The sequence below is a fragment of the Pelophylax lessonae genome (assembly GCF_965119305.1).
Source record: "Pelophylax lessonae genome assembly, chromosome: 7".
Lineage (NCBI taxonomy): Eukaryota > Metazoa > Chordata > Amphibia > Anura > Ranidae > Pelophylax > Pelophylax lessonae.
Window position 1 is genome coordinate 293,828,719 of NC_138774.1, and position 22,641 is coordinate 293,851,359.

Consider the following 22,641-nt stretch of genomic DNA (forward strand, 5'->3'; position numbering starts at 1 on the left):
GGGGGGGGGGGGGGTTCACATTCCTTAGAGCAGCATACAGTTTGATCGCCCCTAGATGTTTAACCCCCTTCCCAGCCAGTGTCATTAGTACAGTTATCACTGATCACTATTAGTGTCACTGATTCCCACAAAGTGTCAGTTAGTGTCAGATTGTCTGCCGCAATATCGCAGTCCCAGAATAAGTCGCTGATCGCCGCCATTAGTTTAAAAAAGTTAATAAATAGAAATTCCTTAACCAATTCCAATACCGGGCACTCTAACCACCTTCCTGCCCCCACCCCCCAATACCGGGAACTTTCACCCCCTTCCTGCCCCCCAATACCAGGCACTTCACCCCCTTCCTGCCCCCCCAATACCGGGCACTTCACCCCCTTCCTGCCCCCCCAATACCGGGCACTTCACCCCCTTCCTGCCCCCTCCAATACTGGGCACTTTCACCCCCTTCCTGCCCCCTCCAATACTGGGCACTTTCACCCCTTTCTGCCCCCCCCCAATACCGGGCACTTCACCCCCTTCCTGCCCCCCCCCATACCAGGCACCTTCACCCCCTTCCTGCCCCCTCCAATACTGTGCACTTTCACCCCTTTCCTGCCCCCCCAATACCGGGCACTTCACCCCCTTCCTGCCCCCTCCAATACTGGGCACTTTCACCCCCTTCCTGCCCCCTCCAATACTGGGCACTTCACCCCCTTCCTGCCCCCCCCAATACCGGGCACTTCACCCCCTTCCTGCCCCCCCCAATACCGGGCACTTCACCGCCTTCCTGCACCCCCCCCCCCCCCCATACCAGGCACCTTCACCCCCTTCCTGCCCCCTCCAATACTGGGCACTTTCACCCCTTTCCTGCCCCCCCCCCATACCGGGCATTTTCACCCCCTTCCTGCCCCCCCAATACCGGGCACTTCACCCCCTTCCTGCCCCCCCCCAATACCGGGCACTTCACCCCCTTCCTGCCCAGGCCAATTTTCAGCTTTCAGCGCTCTCACACTTGAATGACAATTGCGCAGTCATGCAACACTGTACCCATGTATTTTTTTTCACACAAATAGAGATTTCTATTGGTGGTATTTATTCAGCCCCGGGGGTTTATTTTTTGCTAAAAAAAAAAAAACTAATACTGAAAAATTTTTAAGAAAAAAAAAAAAAGTTTTTCTTTGTTTATAAAATTTTGCAAATAAGTACATTTTCTCCTTCACTGACGGGCACTGATGAGGCGGCACTATAATGCAGCACTGATAGGCAATGATATGGGGCACTGACAGGCAGCACTGGTGAGGAGGCACTAATATGCAGCACTGATGAGATGGCACTGATAGGCAATGCTATGGGTGGCACCGATATGGGGCACTGATGGGCAGCGCTGATGAGGAGGCACTAATATGGGGCACTGATGGGCAGCGCTGATGAGGAGGCACTAATATGGGGCACTGATGGGCAGCGCTGATGAGGAGGCACTAATATGGGGCACTGATGGGCAGCGCTGATGAGGAGGCACTAATATGGGGCACTGATGGGCAGTGCTGATGAGGAGGCACTAATATGGGGGCACTGATGGGCAGCGCTGATGAGGAGGCACTAATATGGGGCACTGATGGGCAGCGCTGATGAGGAGGCACTAATATGGGGCACTGATGGGCAGCGCTGATGAGGAGGCACTGATGGGCAGTGCTGATGAGGAAGCACTAATATGGAGGCACTAATATGGGGGCGCTGATGAGGAGGCACTAATATGGGGGCACTGATGGGCAGCGCTGATGAGGAGGCACTAATATGGGGCACTGATGGGCAGCGCTGATGAGGAGGCACTAATATGGGGCACCGATGGGCAGCGCTGATGAGGAGGCACTAATATGGGGCACTGATGGGCAGCGCTGATGAGGAGGCACTAATATGGGGGCACTGATGGGCAGCGCTGATGAGGAGGCACTAATATGGGGCACTGATGGGCAGCGCTGATGAGGAGGCACTAATATGGGGCACTGATGGGCAGCGCTGATGAGGAGGCACTAATATGGGGCACTGATGGGCAGCGCTGATGAGGAGGCACTAATATGGGGGCACTGATGGGCAGCGCTGATGAGGAGGCACTAATATGGGGCACTGATGGGCAGCGCTGATGAGGAGGCACTAATATGGAGCGCTGATGAGGAGGCACTAATATGGGGCACTGATGGGCAGCCCTGATGAGGAGGCACTAATATGGGGCACTGATGGGCAGCGCTGATGAGGAGGCACTAATATGGGGGCACTGATGGGCAGCGCTGATGAGGAGGCACTAATATGGGGCACTGATGGGCAGCCCTGATGAGGAGGCACTAATATGGGGGCACTGATGGGCAGCGCTGATGAGGAGGCACTAATATGGGGCACTGATGGGCAGCGCTGATGAGGAGGCACTAATATGGGGGCACTGATGGGCAGCGCTGATGAGGAGGCACTAATATGGGGCACTGATGGGCAATGTTATGGGGCACTGAAGAGACACTAATCTGCAGCACTCATGATGTGGCACTGACAAGCAGAGCTGAAGAGGAGGCACTGATTAGGTGGCAATGATAGGCATCCCTGATAGCCAATTGTAGCCCCTTTGGCATTGAATAAACTACAAGAGGAGAGCTTCTGACGGGTGCAGTACTTTTATTCTTATGCATCAAAGGTGTGCAGGAGGGTTGAACGTTATTCTCTTTAACACCTTGAACACCATTGCACCGTGAAAACTGTAAAAGGACATACAATACATTTGTTTACAGTGATCACCAAAAAGGGGGTTACAAGGTTAAATTACAAATGTGAAATTAGAAGGTGAATTACAGTTGTCTGCACACAAATCTAAATGACATTAAAACATCTAAGGAAACCTGGCCAACATGCAGGATGCTTTGGATTATCTATAGCATGTTTAAACTAACAGCATGGACACAATTTATGTTTAAGAACATATATACTTCTATATATATATATATATATATATATGCACTTTTACTGTATACCTCACTCCGCTTGCCAAGGGGTGCTAAAACTTTTAAGCCTTAGGAATTCTCTCAGCAGTCCTCTTCCTGCTCTGTATATAAAATCTGAGTCATAGAAAACTTTTATCTCAGAGGGAGTGGGAGGAGTGGGAGGAGTGGGAGGAGTGGTTCTGCTGATTAAACATTCCTCAGGGAACCAAAAGGAAGGCAGAAAGGTTCCACCTGGCAGTAAGTGCTGAACAAAGATTTAAAGTGATAAGCAGACAGTTACACCAATGATATGGGGCACTGATGAAGAGACACTAATATGCAGCACTGATGAAGAGACCCGAATATGCAGCACTGATGAAGAGACCCTAATATGCAGCACTGATGAAGAGACCCTAATATGCAGCACTGATAAAAAGAACCCTAATATGCAGCACTGATGAAGAGACACTAATATGCAGCACTGATAAAGAGACCCTAATATGCAGCACTGATGAAGAGACCCTAATATGCAGCACTGATGAAGAGACACTAATATGCAGCACTGATAAAGAGACCCTAATATGCAGCACTGATGAAGAGACCCTAATATGCAGCACTGATGAAGAGACCCTAATATGCAGCACTGATAAAGAGACACTAATATGCAGCACTGATGAAGAGACCCTAATATGCAGCACTGATGAAGAGACCCTAATATGCAGCACTGATGAAGAGACCCTAATATGCAGCACTGATAAAAAGAACCCTAATATGCAGCACTGATGAAGAGACACTAATATGCAGCACTGATAAAGAGACCCTAATATGCAGCACTGATGAAGAGACCCTAATATGCAGCACTGATGAAGAGACCCTAATATGCAGCACTGATAAAGAGACCCTAATATGCAGCACTGATGAAGAGACACTAATATGCAGCACTGATGAAGAGACCCTAATATGCAGCACTGATGAAGAGACACTAATATGCAGCACTGATAAAGAGACCCTAATATGCAGCACTGATGAAGAGACCCTAATATGCAGCACTGATGAAGAGACACTAATATGCAGCACTGATGAAGAGACCCTAATATGCAGCACTGATGAAGAGACACTAATATGCAGCACTGATAAAGAGACCCTAATATGCAGCACTGATGAAGAGACCCTAATATGCAGCACTGATGAAGAGACACTAATATGCAGCACTGATTAGGCGGCAATTATATGGGGCACTGAAGAGACCCTAATATGCAGCACTGATGAAGAGACCCTAATATGCAGCACTGATAGGCAATGCTATGGGGCACTGATTGGTGGCAATGATATGGGGCACTGATTGGTGGCACTGATAGGCAGCACTGATGAAGAGACCCTAATATGCAGCACTGATGAGGAGGCACTAATAGGCAATTATATGGGGCACTGACGAGACACTAATATGCAACACTCATAATGTGGCACTGACAAGCAGAACTGAAGAGGAGGCACTAATATGCAGCACTGATTAGGTGGCAATGATATGGGGCACTGATAGCCAATGATATGGGGCACTGAAGAGACCCTAATATGCAGGACTCATGAGGCGGCACTGATAGGCAGCACTGATGAAGAGACACTAATATGCAGCACTGATTAGGCGGCAATGATATGGGGCACTGATGGGTGGCACTGATGAAGAGGCACGAATATGCAGTACTCATGAGGCTAGACTGATAGGTAATGATATGGGGCACTGATGAGAAGACACTAATATGCAGCACTGATAGGCAATGCTATGGGACACTGATGGGTGGCAATGATATGGGGCACTGATTAGTGCGGCATTAATAGGCAGCACTGATGAAGAGACACTAATATGCAGCACTGATAGGCAATACTATGGGGCACTGATGGGTGACACTAATATGCAGCACTGATGAGGCACTGGTTGGCATCCCTGTTGGGCACTGATGGGCATCCTTGATGGGTCCGCACTGATACTCAATGCACTGATATTCATTGCAGACCCCCCCCCCCCCCCCATTAGGAGAGCCACTGATTGGCTTTCCTCTACTCACGCCTTTTCAGAGGAAAAGCTGATAAACTGCATTTCCAGGTCACGATGAGACCAGCTGTGATTGGACACGGCTGATCACATGGTCCAGAGCCTGAGATCAGAGACGGCGTGTGAAAGCGTCACGCCGCACTGCGCGCCCGGCTTATCCTGCCCGACGTCCTATGACCCCCCCCGCCCGCCCGTCATTCTGCTATAGGCCAGGCAAAAATGGCCTGGTCAGATAAAAATATTCCCAATAAAAAAAAATAATTAAAAATATTCCCAATAAAAAAAAAATTACCTGGTCAGATAAAAACAAAAAAAAATGGCCTGGTCAGTTGAAAAAATTCCCCAAAAAAAATAAATAATAAAAAAAAAAAATGGCCTGGTCATGGAGGTTGGGGGGTAAAATCCTCTGGAACTCTTTGCACCCCTCAGTCCTGCATTTTTGGTGCGGTTAAAAAAAAAAGCACCAAAGACGCCTCTTCTCATTAAAAAAACGCACCCGTGGTTGCTTTTTTTTTTTTTTGGTGCATTTTTTAATTTGCGTCCTTTTTTTTTTTTTTTTCTCTTTTACACAGGTGCAAAACGCATAGATGCATTTATGCAAAGCAACATTGAAAAAGAGCCCTGGACCCCGGTTCACACTAACGCGGGTGCGGGAAACCCCTGCGACCCGTGCGTGTTTACTCTGTGCGATCTTAGCGACACCCCCAACGCAGGTCCCAACGCCGCGGGGAATCTTCTTTCTTCTACACCAGGGATATACAAACTGTGGCCCTCCAGCTGTTGCAAAACTACAAATCCCATCATGCCTCTGTCTCTGGGTGTCATGCTTGTGGCTGTCAGAGTCTTGCAATGCATCATGGGACTTGTAGTTCTGAAACAGCTGGAGGGCCACAGTTTGCATCTCCCTGTTCTGCAGTATAGAAGGGATGTGGGGTAGGCGGAGTCTAACCTCCAGCATCTCAGGTCGCAGCGCTGGTATCCGGGTTCAGTGCCGTCCCAAAATCGCTGCATTCAGCCCATTCAAAATCCATAGGCTGAAGTCTAAAGATTGTAACTGCCGCCAGCAGCGTTAGTGATGTCATTATGTCACTGCTGCTACAGGGGGCGTCAGAGCAGGAAGAGAGGGGAAATCTTCCAGCGGGGACACCGAGATCAGAGATTTTATCTCACTTCCTGTTTTGTCTATGGGACAGGAAGTGAAGGGATATCTCCCCAACGGGGACACCAGTTCTGGTGACAACCAGGAATTCACTCACTTTGGAGGGATTTTCTCTCACTTCCAGTTTTGTCTATGGGACAGGAAGTGAAGGGAATTCGCCTTAAGGGGGACAACAGTTCTGGTGACAACCAGGAATTCACTCACTTTGGAGGGATTTCCTCTCACTTCCTGTTTTGTTTGTGGGACAGGAAGTGAAGGGAAATCTCCTCCATGGGGACACTGGTTCTGGTGACAACCAGGAATTCACTCACTTTGGAGGGATTTCCTCACTTCCTGTTTTGTTTATGGGACAGGAAGTGGAAGGAAATCTGCTCCATGGTGACAACCAGAAATTCTCTAACTTGGCAAGTTTTCCTCTTCCTGTTATGTCTATGGGACAGGAAGTGAAGGGAAATCTCCCCAATGGGGACACCAGTTCTGGTGACAACCAGGAATTCACTCACTTTGGAGGGATTTCCTCTCACTTCCTGTTTTATTTATGGGACAGGAAGTGAAAGGAAATCTGCACGGGGACACTAGTTCTGGTGACAACCAGAAATTCTATCACTTTAGATGGATTTCCTCTCACTTCCTGTTTTGTCTATAGGAAAGGAAGTGAGAGGGGGAATCTTATTTATGGGGACATCAGTTCTGGTGACAACCAGGAATTCTCTCACTTTGGAGGGATTTTCTCTCACTTACTGTTTTGTCTATAAGACAGGAAGTGAAGGGAAATCTCCCCAATGGAGACACTAGCTCTGGGGACAACCGGAAATTCTCTTTTGGAGGGATTTCCTCTCACTTCCTGTTTTGTCTATGGGACAGGAAGTGAAAGGAAATCTCATCTATGGGGACACCAATTCTGGTGACAACCAGGAATTCACTCACTTTGGCAGGATTTCCTCTTCCTGTTATGTCTATGGGACAGGAAGTGAAGGGAAATCTCTCAATGGGGACACTAGTTCTGGTGACAACCATGAATGCTCTCACTTTGGAGGGATTTTCTCTCTTTTCCTGTTTTGTCTATGGGAAGGGAAGTGAAGGGAATTCCCCTCAAGGGGGACACGAGTTCTGGTGACAACCAGAAATTCTCTCACTTTAGCAGGATTTCCTCTTCCTGTTTTGTCTATAAGACAGGAAGTGAAGGGAAATCTCCCCAATGGGGACACCAGTTCTGGTGACAAATAGAAATTCTCTCACTTTAGATGGATTTCTTCTCACTTCCTGTTTTGTCTATGGGACAGGAAGTGAAAGGAAATCTCATCTACGGGGACACCAATTCTGGTGACGAACAGGAATTCTCTCACTTTGACAGGATTTCCTCTTCCTGTTTTGTCTATGAGACAGAAAGTGAAGGGAAATCTCCTCTATGGGGACACAGACGGGGAAAAACCATAAAGGGGATATAACCCTCCCCTATCCAAAATGATCATAAAAAGTTCTACATTAAGGACTTCAGAGTTATTGATGTCACCGCTGCCATCCAGAGAAGCACAGGGGGGGGGGGGGGTCAGAACAGGAATAGAAGGGGAAATCTTCCAATGGGGACACTAAGTTCAGGGATTTTCTCTCACTTCCTCTTTTAAATGTGGGACAGGAAGTGACGGGAAATCTCTTCAAGAGGGACACTAGCTTTGGTGACAACTAGGAATTCTCTAACTATGGATGGATTTTCTCTCACTTCCTGTTTTGACTGAGGGACAGAAAGTGGGGGGGGGGGGATCTCCCCACGGGGACACTAGTTCTGGTGACAACCAGGAGTTTTCTCACTTTACATGGATGTCCTCTTACTTCCTGTTTTGTCTATCGGACAGGAAGTGAGGGGAAATCGCCTCAAGAAGGACACTAGTTCTGGTGACAACCAAAAATTCTCTCACTTCCTGTTTTGTCTATGGGGTAGGATGTGAAGGGAAATCTCCTCCATGGGGACACTAGTTCTGGTGACAACTGGGAATTCTCTTACTTTGGAGGGATTTCCTCTCACTTCCTGTTTTGTCTATGGGACAGGAAGTGAAGGGAAATGTCCTGGGGACACAGATGGGGAAAAAGACATAACGGGAAAATAACTCTCCCCTATCCAAAATGATAAAAAGTTCTACTTTATGGACTTCATAGATTATCAGCATCTGTTCATAATGACAGCCAGGCATTTCCAGGTCAGCAGTGTGCCCCCCCTCCCCCCTTGTATTCCCCCATGGGGGGGGTTCTCTGTGCCCCCCCCCCCCCCCAGTATTCCCTATAGGGGGAGGGGAGTACTCTGTGTCACACACATTATTTATAACTCCATAAGCATCCCTCATATTATTATATAGTGAACACTGAGGAGGGCTGGCACTTGCCCAAAACAAAGATGGCGGCTTATGCGCGCTGATATCACTTCCGTATGTGTCACTTCCGGTCTCGTGATATTGCATGTAAACAAGGAAGCGGACTGAGGATAACGGAGGCGGTGTGAGCGGAGATCCCGGTGAGGGGATGGGGGAGGGGGATGTGTGCGGGTCAGCGGAGATATGACGTCACGGTGATGTCATTTGTTTCTTCTCTTTACAGCCGGGAAGATCCGCTGATGGCTCAGCAACGGGGAGTGAACGGACTCCGCTTCAACCAGGACCAGAGTGAGGGGGGAGGGGACTGACAACTATAGAACCCCTCCCCCACCTCTATACACTATAACTATAGAACCCCTCCCCCACCTCTATACAGAACTATAGCACCCCTCCCCCACCTCTATACAGAACTATAGCACCCCTCCCCCACCTCTATACAGAACTATAGAACCCCTCCCCCACCTCTATACAGAACTATAGGACCCCTCCCCCACCTCTATACAGAACTATAGAACTCCTCCCCCACTTCTATACACTATAACTATAGCACCCCTCCCCCACCTCTATACACTATAACTATAGAACCCCTCCCCCCACCTCTATACACTATAGAACCCCTCCCCCACTTCTATACACTAAAGAACCCCTCCCCCACTTCTATAAAGAACCATAGGACCCCTCCCCACCTCTATACAGAACTATAGCACCTCTATACGGAACTATAGGACCCCTCCCCCACCTTTATATAGAACTATAGAACCTCCCCCCACCTCTATACACTATAACTATAGAACCCCTCCCCCACCTCTATACACTATAACTATAGAACCCCTCCCCCACCTCTATACACTATAGAACCCCTCCCCCACTTCTATAAAGAACTATAGGACCCCTCCCCACCTCTGTACAGAACTATAGCACCTCTATACGGAACTATAGGACCCCTCCCCCACCTTTATATAGAACTATAGAACCTCTATATGGAACTATAGGACCCCTCCCCCACCTCTATACAGAACCTATAGAATCCATCCCCCACCTCTATACATCATAACATTTAGAACACCTCCCCCACTTCTATAAAGAACTATAGAACCCCTCCCTCACCTCTCTACATCATAACCATAATATCTCTGCCCCACTTCTATAAAGAACTCCTCACCTCTATACAGAACTATAGAACCCCTCCCCTCACATCTATACCTCAAAACTATAGAACCTCTCCCTCACCTCTGTACAGAACTATAGAGCCCCTCACCTCTCTCTAACAAAACTATAGAACACCTCCCTCATTTCTATACAGAACTATAGAGCACCTCCCCCACCTCTCTACAACAAAGCTATAGAATCCCTCCCCCCACCACAATACAGAACTATAGAGCCCCTCACCTCTATACAAACTATAGAACACCTCCCTCACCTCTATACAGAACTATAGAGCACCCCACCTCTCTACAACAAAACTATAGAACACCTCCCCCACCACAGAATTATAGAACCCCCCCCCCTATACAAAATCATAAGGCACCTTTCCCACCACTATACAGAACTATAGAACCCCTAGTCTAGTGCCCCCTCATTACATTGGTGGTCAGTTTAGGGCCCCTGATGTTTGTGATGCAGATCTCTGTCTGTGTTCCAGGTTGTTTCTGCTGTGCGATGGAAACCGGAGTGAGAATCTTCAACATCGAACCTCTGATGGAGAAAGGACACCTCGGTGAGGAAGCCGGACCTAGAACCCTCATCTCCCATCACTGATCATTGTCTTCCCCCCCCCCCCCCCCGATCCATCCATCCCATCACTGACCATTGTCTTCTCTCCCCGATCCATCCATCCCATCACTGACCATTGTCTTCTCTCCCCGATCCATCCATCCCATCACTGACCATTGTCTTCTCCCCTCCGATCCCATCACTGACCATTGTCTTCTCTCCCCGATCCATCCATCCCATCACTGACCATTGTCTTCTCTCCCTGATCCATCCATCCCATCACTGACCATTGTCTTCTCTCCCCGATCCATCCATCCCATCACTGACCATTGTCTTCTCTCCCTGATCCATCCATCCCATCACTGACCATTGTCTTCTCTCCCCGATCCATCCATCCCATCACTGACCATTGTCTTCTCTCCCTGATCCATCCATCCCATCACTGACCATTGTCTTCTCTCCCCGATCCATCCATCCCATCACTGACCATTGTCTTCTCTCCCCGATCCATCCATCCCATCACTGACCATTGTTTTCTCTCCCAGATCCTCCCATCCCATCACTGACCATTGTCTTCTCTCCCCGATCCATCCATCCCATCACTGACCATTGTCTTCTCTCCCCGATCCATCCATCCCATCACTGACCATTGTCTTCTCTCCCCGATCCATCCATCCCATCACTGACCATTGTCTTCTCTCCCCGATCCATCCATCCCATCACTGACCATTGTCTTCTCTCCCCGATCCTCCCATCCCATCACTGACCATTGTCTTCTCTCCCCGATCCATCCATCCCATCACTGACCATTGTCTTCTCTCCCAGATCCTCCAATCCCATCACTGACCATTGTCTTCTCTCCCCGATCCATCCATCCCATCACTGACCATTGTCTCCCCCCCGATCCATCCATCCCATCACTGACCATTGTCTTCTCTCCCCGATCCATCCATCCCATCACTGACCATTGTCTCCCCCCCCCCCCCCCGATCCTTCCATCCCATCACTGACCATTGTATTCTCTCCCCGATCCATCCATCCCATCACTGACCATTGTCTTCTCCCCTCCGATCCATCCATCCCATCACTGACCATTGTCTTCTCCCCTCCGATCCCATCACTGACCATTGTCTTCTCCCCTCCGATCCCATCACTGACCATTGTCTTCTCTCCCCGATCCTTCCATCCCATCACTGACCATTGTCTTCTCTCCCCGATCCATCCATCCCATCACTGACCATTGTCTTCTCTCCCCGATCCATCCATCCCATCACTGACCATTGTCTTCTCTCCCCGATCCATCCATCCCATCACTGACCATTGTCTTCTCTCCCTGATCCATCCATCCCATCACTGACCATTGTCTTCTCTCCCCGATCCATCCATCCCATCACTGACCATTGTCTTCTCTCCCCGATCCATCCATCCCATCACTGACCATTGTCTTCTCTCCCCGATCCATCCATCCCATTACTGACCATTGTCTTCTCTCCCCGATCCATCCATCCCATCACTGACCATTGTTTTCTCTCCCAGATCCTCCCATCCCATCACTGACCATTGTCTTCTCTCCCCGATCCATCCATCCCATCACTGACCATTGTCTTCTCTCCCCGATCCATCCATCCCATCACTGACCATTGTCTTCTCTCCCCGATCCATCCATCCCATCACTGACCATTGTCTTCTCTCCCCGATCCATCCATCCCATCACTGACCATTGTCTCCCCCCCCGATCCATCCATCCCATCACTGACCATTGTCTTCTCTCCCCGATCCATCCATCCCATCACTGACCATTGTCTCCCCCCCCCCCCCGATCCTTCCATCCCATCACTGACCATTGTATTCTCTCCCCGATCCATCCATCCCATCACTGACCATTGTCTTCTCCCCTCCGATCCATCCATCCCATCACTGACCATTGTCTTCTCCCCTCCGATCCCATCACTGACCATTGTCTTCTCCCCTCCGATCCCATCACTGACCATTGTCTTCTCCCCTCCGATCCCATCACTGACCATTGTCTTCTCTCCCCGATCCTTCCATCCCATCACTGACCATTGTCTTCTCTCCCCGATCCATCCATCCCATCACTGACCATTGTCTTCTCTCCCCGATCCATCCATCCCATCACTGACCATTGTCTTCTCTCCCCGATCCATCCATCCCATCACTGACCATTGTCTTCTCTCCCCGATCCATCCATCCCATCACTGACCATTGTCTTCTCTCCCTGATCCATCCATCCCATCACTGACCATTGTCTTCTCTCCCCGATCCATCCATCCCATCACTGACCATTGTCTTCTCTCCCCGATCCATCCATCCCTTCACTGATCATTGTCTTCTCTCCCCGATCCATGCATCCCATCACTGACCATTGTCTTCTCTCCCCGATCCATGCATCCCATCACTGACCATTGTCTTCTCCCCTCCGATCCATCCATCCCATCACTGACCATTGTCTTCTCTCCCCGATCCATCCATCCCATCACTGACCATTGTCTTCTCTCCCCGATCCATCCATCCCATCACTGACCATTGTCTTCTCCCCTCCGATCCCATCACTGACCATTGTCTTCTCTCCCCGATCCATCCATCCCATCACTGACCATTGTCTTCTCTCCCTGATCCATCCATCCCATCACTGACCATTGTCTTCTCTCCCCTATCCATCCATCCCATCACTGACCATTGTCTTCTCTCCCTGATCCATCCATCCCATCACTGACCATTGTCTTCTCTCCCCGATCCATCCATCACATCACTGACCATTGTCTTCTCTCCCCGATCCATCCATCCCATCACTGACCATTGTTTTCTCTCCCAGATCCTCCCATCCCATCACTGACCATTGTCTTCTCTCCCCGATCCATCCATCCCATCACTGACCATTGTCTTCTCTCCCCGATCCATCCATCCCATCACTGACCATTGTCTTCTCTCCCCGATCCTTCCATCCCATCACTGACCATTGTCTTCTCTCCCCGATCCATCCATCCCATCACTGACCATTGTCTTCTCTCCCCGATCCATCCATCCCATCACTGACCATTGTCTTCTCTCCCCGATCCATCCATCCCATCACTGACCATTGTCTTCTCTCCCCGATCCATCCATCCCATCACTGACCATTGTCTTCTCTCCCTGATCCATCCATCCCATCACTGACCATTGTCTTCTCTCCCCGATCCATCCATCCCATCACTGACCATTGTCTTCTCTCCCCGATCCATCCATCCCTTCACTGATCATTGTCTTCTCTCCCCGATCCATGCATCCCATCACTGACCATTGTCTTCTCTCCCCGATCCATGCATCCCATCACTGACCATTGTCTTCTCCCCTCCGATCCATCCATCCCATCACTGACCATTGTCTTCTCTCCCCGATCCATCCATCCCATCACTGACCATTGTCTTCTCTCCCCGATCCATCCATCCCATCACTGACCATTGTCTTCTCCCCTCCGATCCCATCACTGACCATTGTCTTCTCTCCCCGATCCATCCATCCCATCACTGACCATTGTCTTCTCTCCCTGATCCATCCATCCCATCACTGACCATTGTCTTCTCTCCCCGATCCATCCATCCCATCACTGACCATTGTCTTCTCTCCCCGATCCATCCATCCCATCACTGACCATTGTCTTCTCTCCCCGATCCATGCATCCCATCACTTACCATTGTCTTCTCCCCTCCGATCCATCCATCCCATCACTGACCATTGTCTTCTCTCCCCGATCCATCCATCCCATCACTGACCATTGTCTTCTCTCCCCGATCCATCCATCCCATCACTGACCATTGTTTTCTCTCCCAGATCCTCCCATCCCATCACTGACCATTGTCTTCTCTCCCCGATCCATCCATCCCATCACTGACCATTGTCTTCTCTCCCCGATCCATCCATCCCATCACTGACCATTGTCTTCTCTCCCCGATCCATCCATCCCATCACTGACCATTGTCTTCTCTCCCCGATCCATCCATCCCATCACTGACCATTGTCTTCTCTCCCCGATCCATCCATCCCATCACTGACCATTGTCTTCTCTCCCCGATCCATCCATCCCATCACTGACCATTGTCTTCTCTCCCTGATCCATCCATCCCATCACTGACCATTGTCTTCTCTCCCCGATCCATCCATCCCATCACTGACCATTGTCTTCTCTCCCAGATCCTCCAATCCCATCACTGACCATTGTCTTCTCTCCCCGATCCATCCATCCCATCACTGACCATTGTCTCCCCCCCCGATCCATCCATCCCATCACTGACCATTGTCTTCTCTCCCCGATCCATCCATCCCATCACTGACCATTGTCTCCCCCCCCCCCCCCCCCCCGATCCTTCCATCCCATCACTGACCATTGTATTCTCTCCCCGATCCATCCATCCCATCACTGACCATTGTCTTCTCCCCTCCGATCCATCCATCCCATCACTGACCATTGTCTTCTCCCCTCCGATCCCATCACTGACCATTGTCTTCTCCCCTCCGATCCCATCACTGACCATTGTCTTCTCTCCCCGATCCTTCCATCCCATCACTGACCATTGTCTTCTCTCCCCGATCCATCCATCCCATCACTGACCATTGTCTTCTCTCCCCGATCCATCCATCCCATCACTGACCATTGTCTTCTCTCCCCGATCCATCCATCCCATCACTGACCATTGTCTTCTCTCCCTGATCCATCCATCCCATCACTGACCATTGTCTTCTCTCCCCGATCCATCCATCCCATCACTGACCATTGTCTTCTCTCCCCGATCCATCCATCCCATCACTGACCATTGTCTTCTCTCCCCGATCCATCCATCCCATTACTGACCATTGTCTTCTCTCCCCGATCCATCCATCCCATCACTGACCATTGTTTTCTCTCCCAGATCCTCCCATCCCATCACTGACCATTGTCTTCTCTCCCCGATCCATCCATCCCATCACTGACCATTGTCTTCTCTCCCCGATCCATCCATCCCATCACTGACCATTGTCTTCTCTCCCTGATCCATCCATCCCATCACTGACCATTGTCTTCTCTCCCCGATCCATCCATCCCATCACTGACCATTGTCTCCCCCCCCGATCCATCCATCCCATCACTGACCATTGTCTTCTCTCCCCGATCCATCCATCCCATCACTGACCATTGTCTCCCCCCCCCCCCCCCGATCCTTCCATCCCATCACTGACCATTGTATTCTCTCCCCGATCCATCCATCCCATCACTGACCATTGTCTTCTCCCCTCCGATCCATCCATCCCATCACTGACCATTGTCTTCTCCCCTCCGATCCCATCACTGACCATTGTCTTCTCCCCTCCGATCCCATCACTGACCATTGTCTTCTCTCCCCGATCCTTCCATCCCATCACTGACCATTGTCTTCTCTCCCCGATCCATCCATCCCATCACTGACCATTGTCTTCTCTCCCCGATCCATCCATCCCATCACTGACCATTGTCTTCTCTCCCCGATCCATCCATCCCATCACTGACCATTGTCTTCTCTCCCCGATCCATCCATCCCATCACTGACCATTGTCTTCTCTCCCTGATCCATCCATCCCATCACTGACCATTGTCTTCTCTCCCCGATCCATCCATCCCATCACTGACCATTGTCTTCTCTCCCTGATCCATCCATCCCATCACTGACCATTGTCTTCTCTCCCCGATCCATCCATCCCATCACTGACCATTGTCTTCTCCCCTCCGATCCCATCACTGACCATTGTCTTCTCTCCCCGATCCATCCATCCCATCACTGACCATTGTCTTCTCTCCCTGATCCATCCATCCCATCACTGACCATTGTCTTCTCTCCCCGATCCATCCATCCCATCACTGACCATTGTCTTCTCTCCCTGATCCATCCATCCCATCACTGACCATTGTCTTCTCTCCCCGATCCATCCATCCCATCACTGACCATTGTCTTCTCTCCCTGATCCATCCATCCCATCACTGACCATTGTCTTCTCTCCCCGATCCATCCATCCCATCACTGACCATTGTCTTCTCTCCCCGATCCATCCATCCCATCACTGACCATTGTTTTCTCTCCCAGATCCTCCCATCCCATCACTGACCATTGTCTTCTCTCCCCGATCCATCCATCCCATCACTGACCATTGTCTTCTCTCCCCGATCCATCCATCCCATCACTGACCATTGTCTTCTCTCCCCGATCCATCCATCCCATCACTGACCATTGTCTTCTCTCCCCGATCCATCCATCCCATCACTGACCATTGTCTTCTCTCCCCGATCCATCCATCCCATCACTGACCATTGTCTTCTCTCCCTGATCCATCCATCCCATCACTGACCATTGTCTTCTCTCCCCGATCCTTCCATCCCATCACTGACCATTGTCTTCTCTCCCCGATCCATCCATCCCATCACTGACCATTGTCTTCTCTCCCCGATCCATCCATCCCATCACTGACCATTGTCTTCTCTCCCCGATCCTCCCATCCCATCACTGACCATTGTCTTCTCTCCCCGATCCATCCATCCCATCACTGACCATTGTCTTCTCTCCCAGATCCTCCAATCCCATCACTGACCATTGTCTTCTCTCCCCGATCCATCCATCCCATCACTGACCATTGTCTCCCCCCCCGATCCATCCATCCCATCACTGACCATTGTCTTCTCTCCCCGATCCATCCATCCCATCACTGACCATTGTCTCCCCCCCCCCCCCCCCGATCCTTCCATCCCATCACTGACCATTGTATTCTCTCCCCGATCCATCCATCCCATCACTGACCATTGTCTTCTCCCCTCCGATCCATCCATCCCATCACTGACCATTGTCTTCTCCCCTCCGATCCCATCACTGACCATTGTCTTCTCCCCTCCGATCCCATCACTGACCATTGTCTTCTCTCCCCGATCCTTCCATCCCATCACTGACCATTGTCTTCTCTCCCCGATCCATCCATCCCATCACTGACCATTGTCTTCTCTCCCCGATCCATCCATCCCATCACTGACCATTGTCTTCTCTCCCCGATCCATCCATCCCATCACTGACCATTGTCTTCTCTCCCTGATCCATCCATCCCATCACTGACCATTGTCTTCTCTCCCCGATCCATCCATCCCATCACTGACCATTGTCTTCTCTCCCCGATCCATCCATCCCATCACTGACCATTGTCTTCTCTCCCCGATCCATCCATCCCATTACTGACCATTGTCTTCTCTCCCCGATCCATCCATCCCATCACTGACCATTGTTTTCTCTCCCAGATCCTCCCATCCCATCACTGACCATTGTCTTCTCTCCCCGATCCATCCATCCCATCACTGACCATTGTCTTCTCTCCCCGATCCATCCATCCCATCACTGACCATTGTCTTCTCTCCCCGATCCATCCATCCCATCACTGACCATTGTCTTCTCTCCCCGATCCATCCATCCCATCACTGACCATTGTCTCCCCCCCCGATCCATCCATCCCATCACTGACCATTGTCTTCTCTCCCCGATCCATCCATCCCATCACTGACCATTGTCTCCCCCCCCCCCCCCCGATCCTTCCATCCCATCACTGACCATTGTATTCTCTCCCCGATCCATCCATCCCATCACTGACCATTGTCTTCTCCCCTCCGATCCATCCATCCCATCACTGACCATTGTCTTCTCCCCTCCGATCCCATCACTGACCATTGTCTTCTCCCCTCCGATCCCATCACTGACCATTGTCTTCTCTCCCCGATCCTTCCATCCCATCACTGACCATTGTCTTCTCTCCCCGATCCATCCATCCCATCACTGACCATTGTCTTCTCTCCCCGATCCATCCATCCCATCACTGACCATTGTCTTCTCTCCCCGATCCATCCATCCCATCACTGACCATTGTCTTCTCTCCCCGATCCATCCATCCCATCACTGACCATTGTCTTCTCTCCCTGATCCATCCATCCCATCACTGACCATTGTCTTCTCTCCCCGATCCATCCATCCCATCACTGACCATTGTCTTCTCTCCCCGATCCATCCATCCCTTCACTGATCATTGTCTTCTCTCCCCGATCCATGCATCCCATCACTGACCATTGTCTTCTCTCCCCGATCCATGCATCCCATCACTGACCATTGTCTTCTCCCCTCCGATCCATCCATCCCATCACTGACCATTGTCTTCTCTCCCCGATCCATCCATCCCATCACTGACCATTGTCTTCTCTCCCCGATCCATCCATCCCATCACTGACCATTGTCTTCTCCCCTCCGATCCCATCACTGACCATTGTCTTCTCTCCCCGATCCATCCATCCCATCACTGACCATTGTCTTCTCTCCCTGATCCATCCATCCCATCACTGACCATTGTCTTCTCTCCCCTATCCATCCATCCCATCACTGACCATTGTCTTCTCTCCCTGATCCATCCATCCCATCACTGACCATTGTCTTCTCTCCCCGATCCATCCATCACATCACTGACCATTGTCTTCTCTCCCCGATCCATCCATCCCATCACTGACCATTGTTTTCTCTCCCAGATCCTCCCATCCCATCACTGACCATTGTCTTCTCTCCCCGATCCATCCATCCCATCACTGACCATTGTCTTCTCTCCCCGATCCATCCATCCCATCACTGACCATTGTCTTCTCTCCCCGATCCTTCCATCCCATCACTGACCATTGTCTTCTCTCCCCGATCCATCCATCCCATCACTGACCATTGTCTTCTCTCCCCGATCCATCCATCCCATCACTGACCATTGTCTTCTCTCCCCGATCCATCCATCCCATCACTGACCATTGTCTTCTCTCCCCGATCCATCCATCCCATCACTGACCATTGTCTTCTCTCCCTGATCCATCCATCCCATCACTGACCATTGTCTTCTCTCCCCGATCCATCCATCCCATCACTGACCATTGTCTTCTCTCCCCGATCCATCCATCCCTTCACTGATCATTGTCTTCTCTCCCCGATCCATGCATCCCATCACTGACCATTGTCTTCTCTCCCCGATCCATGCATCCCATCACTGACCATTGTCTTCTCCCCTCCGATCCATCCATCCCATCACTGACCATTGTCTTCTCTCCCCGATCCATCCATCCCATCACTGACCATTGTCTTCTCTCCCCGATCCATCCATCCCATCACTGACCATTGTCTTCTCCCCTCCGATCCCATCACTGACCATTGTCTTCTCTCCCCGATCCATCCATCCCATCACTGACCATTGTCTTCTCTCCCTGATCCATCCATCCCATCACTGACCATTGTCTTCTCTCCCCGATCCATCCATCCCATCACTGACCATTGTCTTCTCTCCCCGATCCATCCATCCCATCACTGACCATTGTCTTCTCTCCCCGATCCATGCATCCCATCACTTACCATTGTCTTCTCCCCTCCGATCCATCCATCCCATCACTGACCATTGTCTTCTCTCCCCGATCCATCCATCCCATCACTGACCATTGTCTTCTCTCCCCGATCCATCCATCCCATCACTGACCATTGTTTTCTCTCCCAGATCCTCCCATCCCATCACTGACCATTGTCTTCTCTCCCCGATCCATCCATCCCATCACTGACCATTGTCTTCTCTCCCCGATCCATCCATCCCATCACTGACCATTGTCTTCTCTCCCCGATCCATCCATCCCATCACTGACCATTGTCTTCTCTCCCCGATCCATCCATCCCATCACTGACCATTGTCTTCTCTCCCCGATCCATCCATCCCATCACTGACCATTGTCTTCTCTCCCCGATCCATCCATCCCATCACTGACCATTGTCTTCTCTCCCTGATCCATCCATCCCATCACTGACCATTGTCTTCTCTCCCCGATCCATCCATCCCATCACTGACCATTGTCTTCTCTCCCAGATCCTCCAATCCCATCACTGACCATTGTCTTCTCTCCCCGATCCATCCATCCCATCACTGACCATTGTCTCCCCCCCCGATCCATCCATCCCATCACTGACCATTGTCTTCTCTCCCCGATCCATCCATCCCATCACTGACCATTGTCTCCCCCCCCCCCCCCCCGATCCTTCCATCCCATCACTGACCATTGTATTCTCTCCCCGATCCATCCATCCCATCACTGACCATTGTCTTCTCCCCTCCGATCCATCCATCCCATCACTGACCATTGTCTTCTCCCCTCCGATCCCATCACTGACCATTGTCTTCTCCCCTCCGATCCCATCACTGACCATTGTCTTCTCTCCCCGATCCTTCCATCCCATCACTGACCATTGTCTTCTCTCCCCGATCCATCCATCCCATCACTGACCATTGTCTTCTCTCCCCGATCCATCCATCCCATCACTGACCATTGTCTTCTCTCCCCGATCCATCCATCCCATCACTGACCATTGTCTTCTCTCCCTGATCCATCCATCCCATCACTGACCATTGTCTTCTCTCCCCGATCCATCCATCCCATCACTGACCATTGTCTTCTCTCCCCGATCCATCCATCCCATCACTGACCATTGTCTTCTCTCCCCGATCCATCCATCCCATTACTGACCATTGTCTTCTCTCCCCGATCCATCCATCCCATCACTGACCATTGTTTTCTCTCCCAGATCCTCCCATCCCATCACTGACCATTGTCTTCTCTCCCCGATCCATCCATCCCATCACTGACCATTGTCTTCTCTCCCCGATCCATCCATCCCATCACTGACCATTGTCTTCTCTCCCTGATCCATCCATCCCATCACTGACCATTGTCTTCTCTCCCCGATCCATCCATCCCATCACTGACCATTGTCTCCCCCCCCGATCCATCCATCCCATCACTGACCATTGTCTTCTCTCCCCGATCCATCCATCCCATCACTGACCATTGTCTCCCCCCCCCCCCCCCCGATCCTTCCATCCCATCACTGACCATTGTATTCTCTCCCCGATCCATCCATCCCATCACTGACCATTGTCTTCTCCCCTCCGATCCATCCATCCCATCACTGACCATTGTCTTCTCCCCTCCGATCCCATCACTGACCATTGTCTTCTCCCCTCCGATCCCATCACTGACCATTGTCTTCTCTCCCCGATCCTTCCATCCCATCACTGACCATTGTCTTCTCTCCCCGATCCATCCATCCCATCACTGACCATTGTCTTCTCTCCCCGATCCATCCATCCCATCACTGACCATTGTCTTCTCTCCCCGATCCATCCATCCCATCACTGACCATTGTCTTCTCTCCCCGATCCATCCATCCCATCACTGACCATTGTCTTCTCTCCCTGATCCATCCATCCCATCACTGACCATTGTCTTCTCTCCCCGATCCATCCATCCCATCACTGACCATTGTCTTCTCTCCCCGATCCATCCATCCCTTCACTGATCATTGTCTTCTCTCCCCGATCCATGCATCCCATCACTGACCATTGTCTTCTCTCCCCGATCCATGCATCCCATCACTGACCATTGTCTTCTCCCCTCCGATCCATCCATCCCATCACTGACCATTGTCTTCTCTCCCCGATCCATCCATCCCATCACTGACCATTGTCTTCTCTCCCCGATCCATCCATCCCATCACTGACCATTGTCTTCTCCCCTCCGATCCCATCACTGACCATTGTCTTCTCTCCCCGATCCATCCATCCCATCACTGACCATTGTCTTCTCTCCCTGATCCATCCATCCCATCACTGACCATTGTCTTCTCTCCCCGATCCATCCATCCCATCACTGACCATTGTCTTCTCTCCCTGATCCATCCATCCCATCACTGACCATTGTCTTCTCTCCCCGATCCATCCATCACATCACTGACCATTGTCTTCTCTCCCCGATCCATCCATCCCATCACTGACCATTGTTTTCTCTCCCAGATCCTCCCATCCCATCACTGACCATTGTCTTCTCTCCCCGATCCATCCATCCCATCACTGACCATTGTCTTCTCTCCCCGATCCATCCATCCCATCACTGACCATTGTCTTCTCTCCCCGATCCTTCCATCCCATCACTGACCATTGTCTTCTCTCCCCGATCCATCCATCCCATCACTGACCATTGTCTTCTCTCCCCGATCCATCCATCCCATCACTGACCATTGTCTTCTCTCCCCGATCCATCCATCCCATCACTGACCATTGTCTTCTCTCCCCGATCCATCCATCCCATCACTGACCATTGTCTTCTCTCCCTGATCCATCCATCCCATCACTGACCATTGTCTTCTCTCCCCGATCCATCCATCCCATCACTGACCATTGTCTTCTCTCCCCGATCCATCCATCCCTTCACTGATCATTGTCTTCTCTCCCCGATCCATGCATCCCATCACTGACCATTGTCTTCTCTCCCCGATCCATGCATCCCATCACTGACCATTGTCTTCTCCCCTCCGATCCATCCAT

General features: G+C 50.7%; 1 protein-coding gene across 2 annotated transcripts in view; it reads left to right on the forward strand.

The window, feature by feature from the left end:
• WDR45 (WD repeat domain 45) overlaps window positions 1-22,641 on the forward strand; it is a 443,369-nt gene that overhangs the window by 403,141 nt on the left and 17,587 nt on the right. The window contains exons 1-3 of one of the 2 annotated variants that reach the window (XM_082263359.1): window positions 8,598-8,654; window positions 8,738-8,802; window positions 10,157-10,231. In XM_082263359.1, coding sequence (XP_082119485.1) covers window positions 8,754-8,802; window positions 10,157-10,231 — 124 coding nt within the window. In that variant the 5' untranslated portion in view covers window positions 8,598-8,654; window positions 8,738-8,753. Of the gene's footprint in view, window positions 1-8,597; window positions 8,655-8,737; window positions 8,803-10,156; window positions 10,232-22,641 lie in introns of those variants that run through there. The other variant, XM_082263360.1, reaches the window with a different exon arrangement.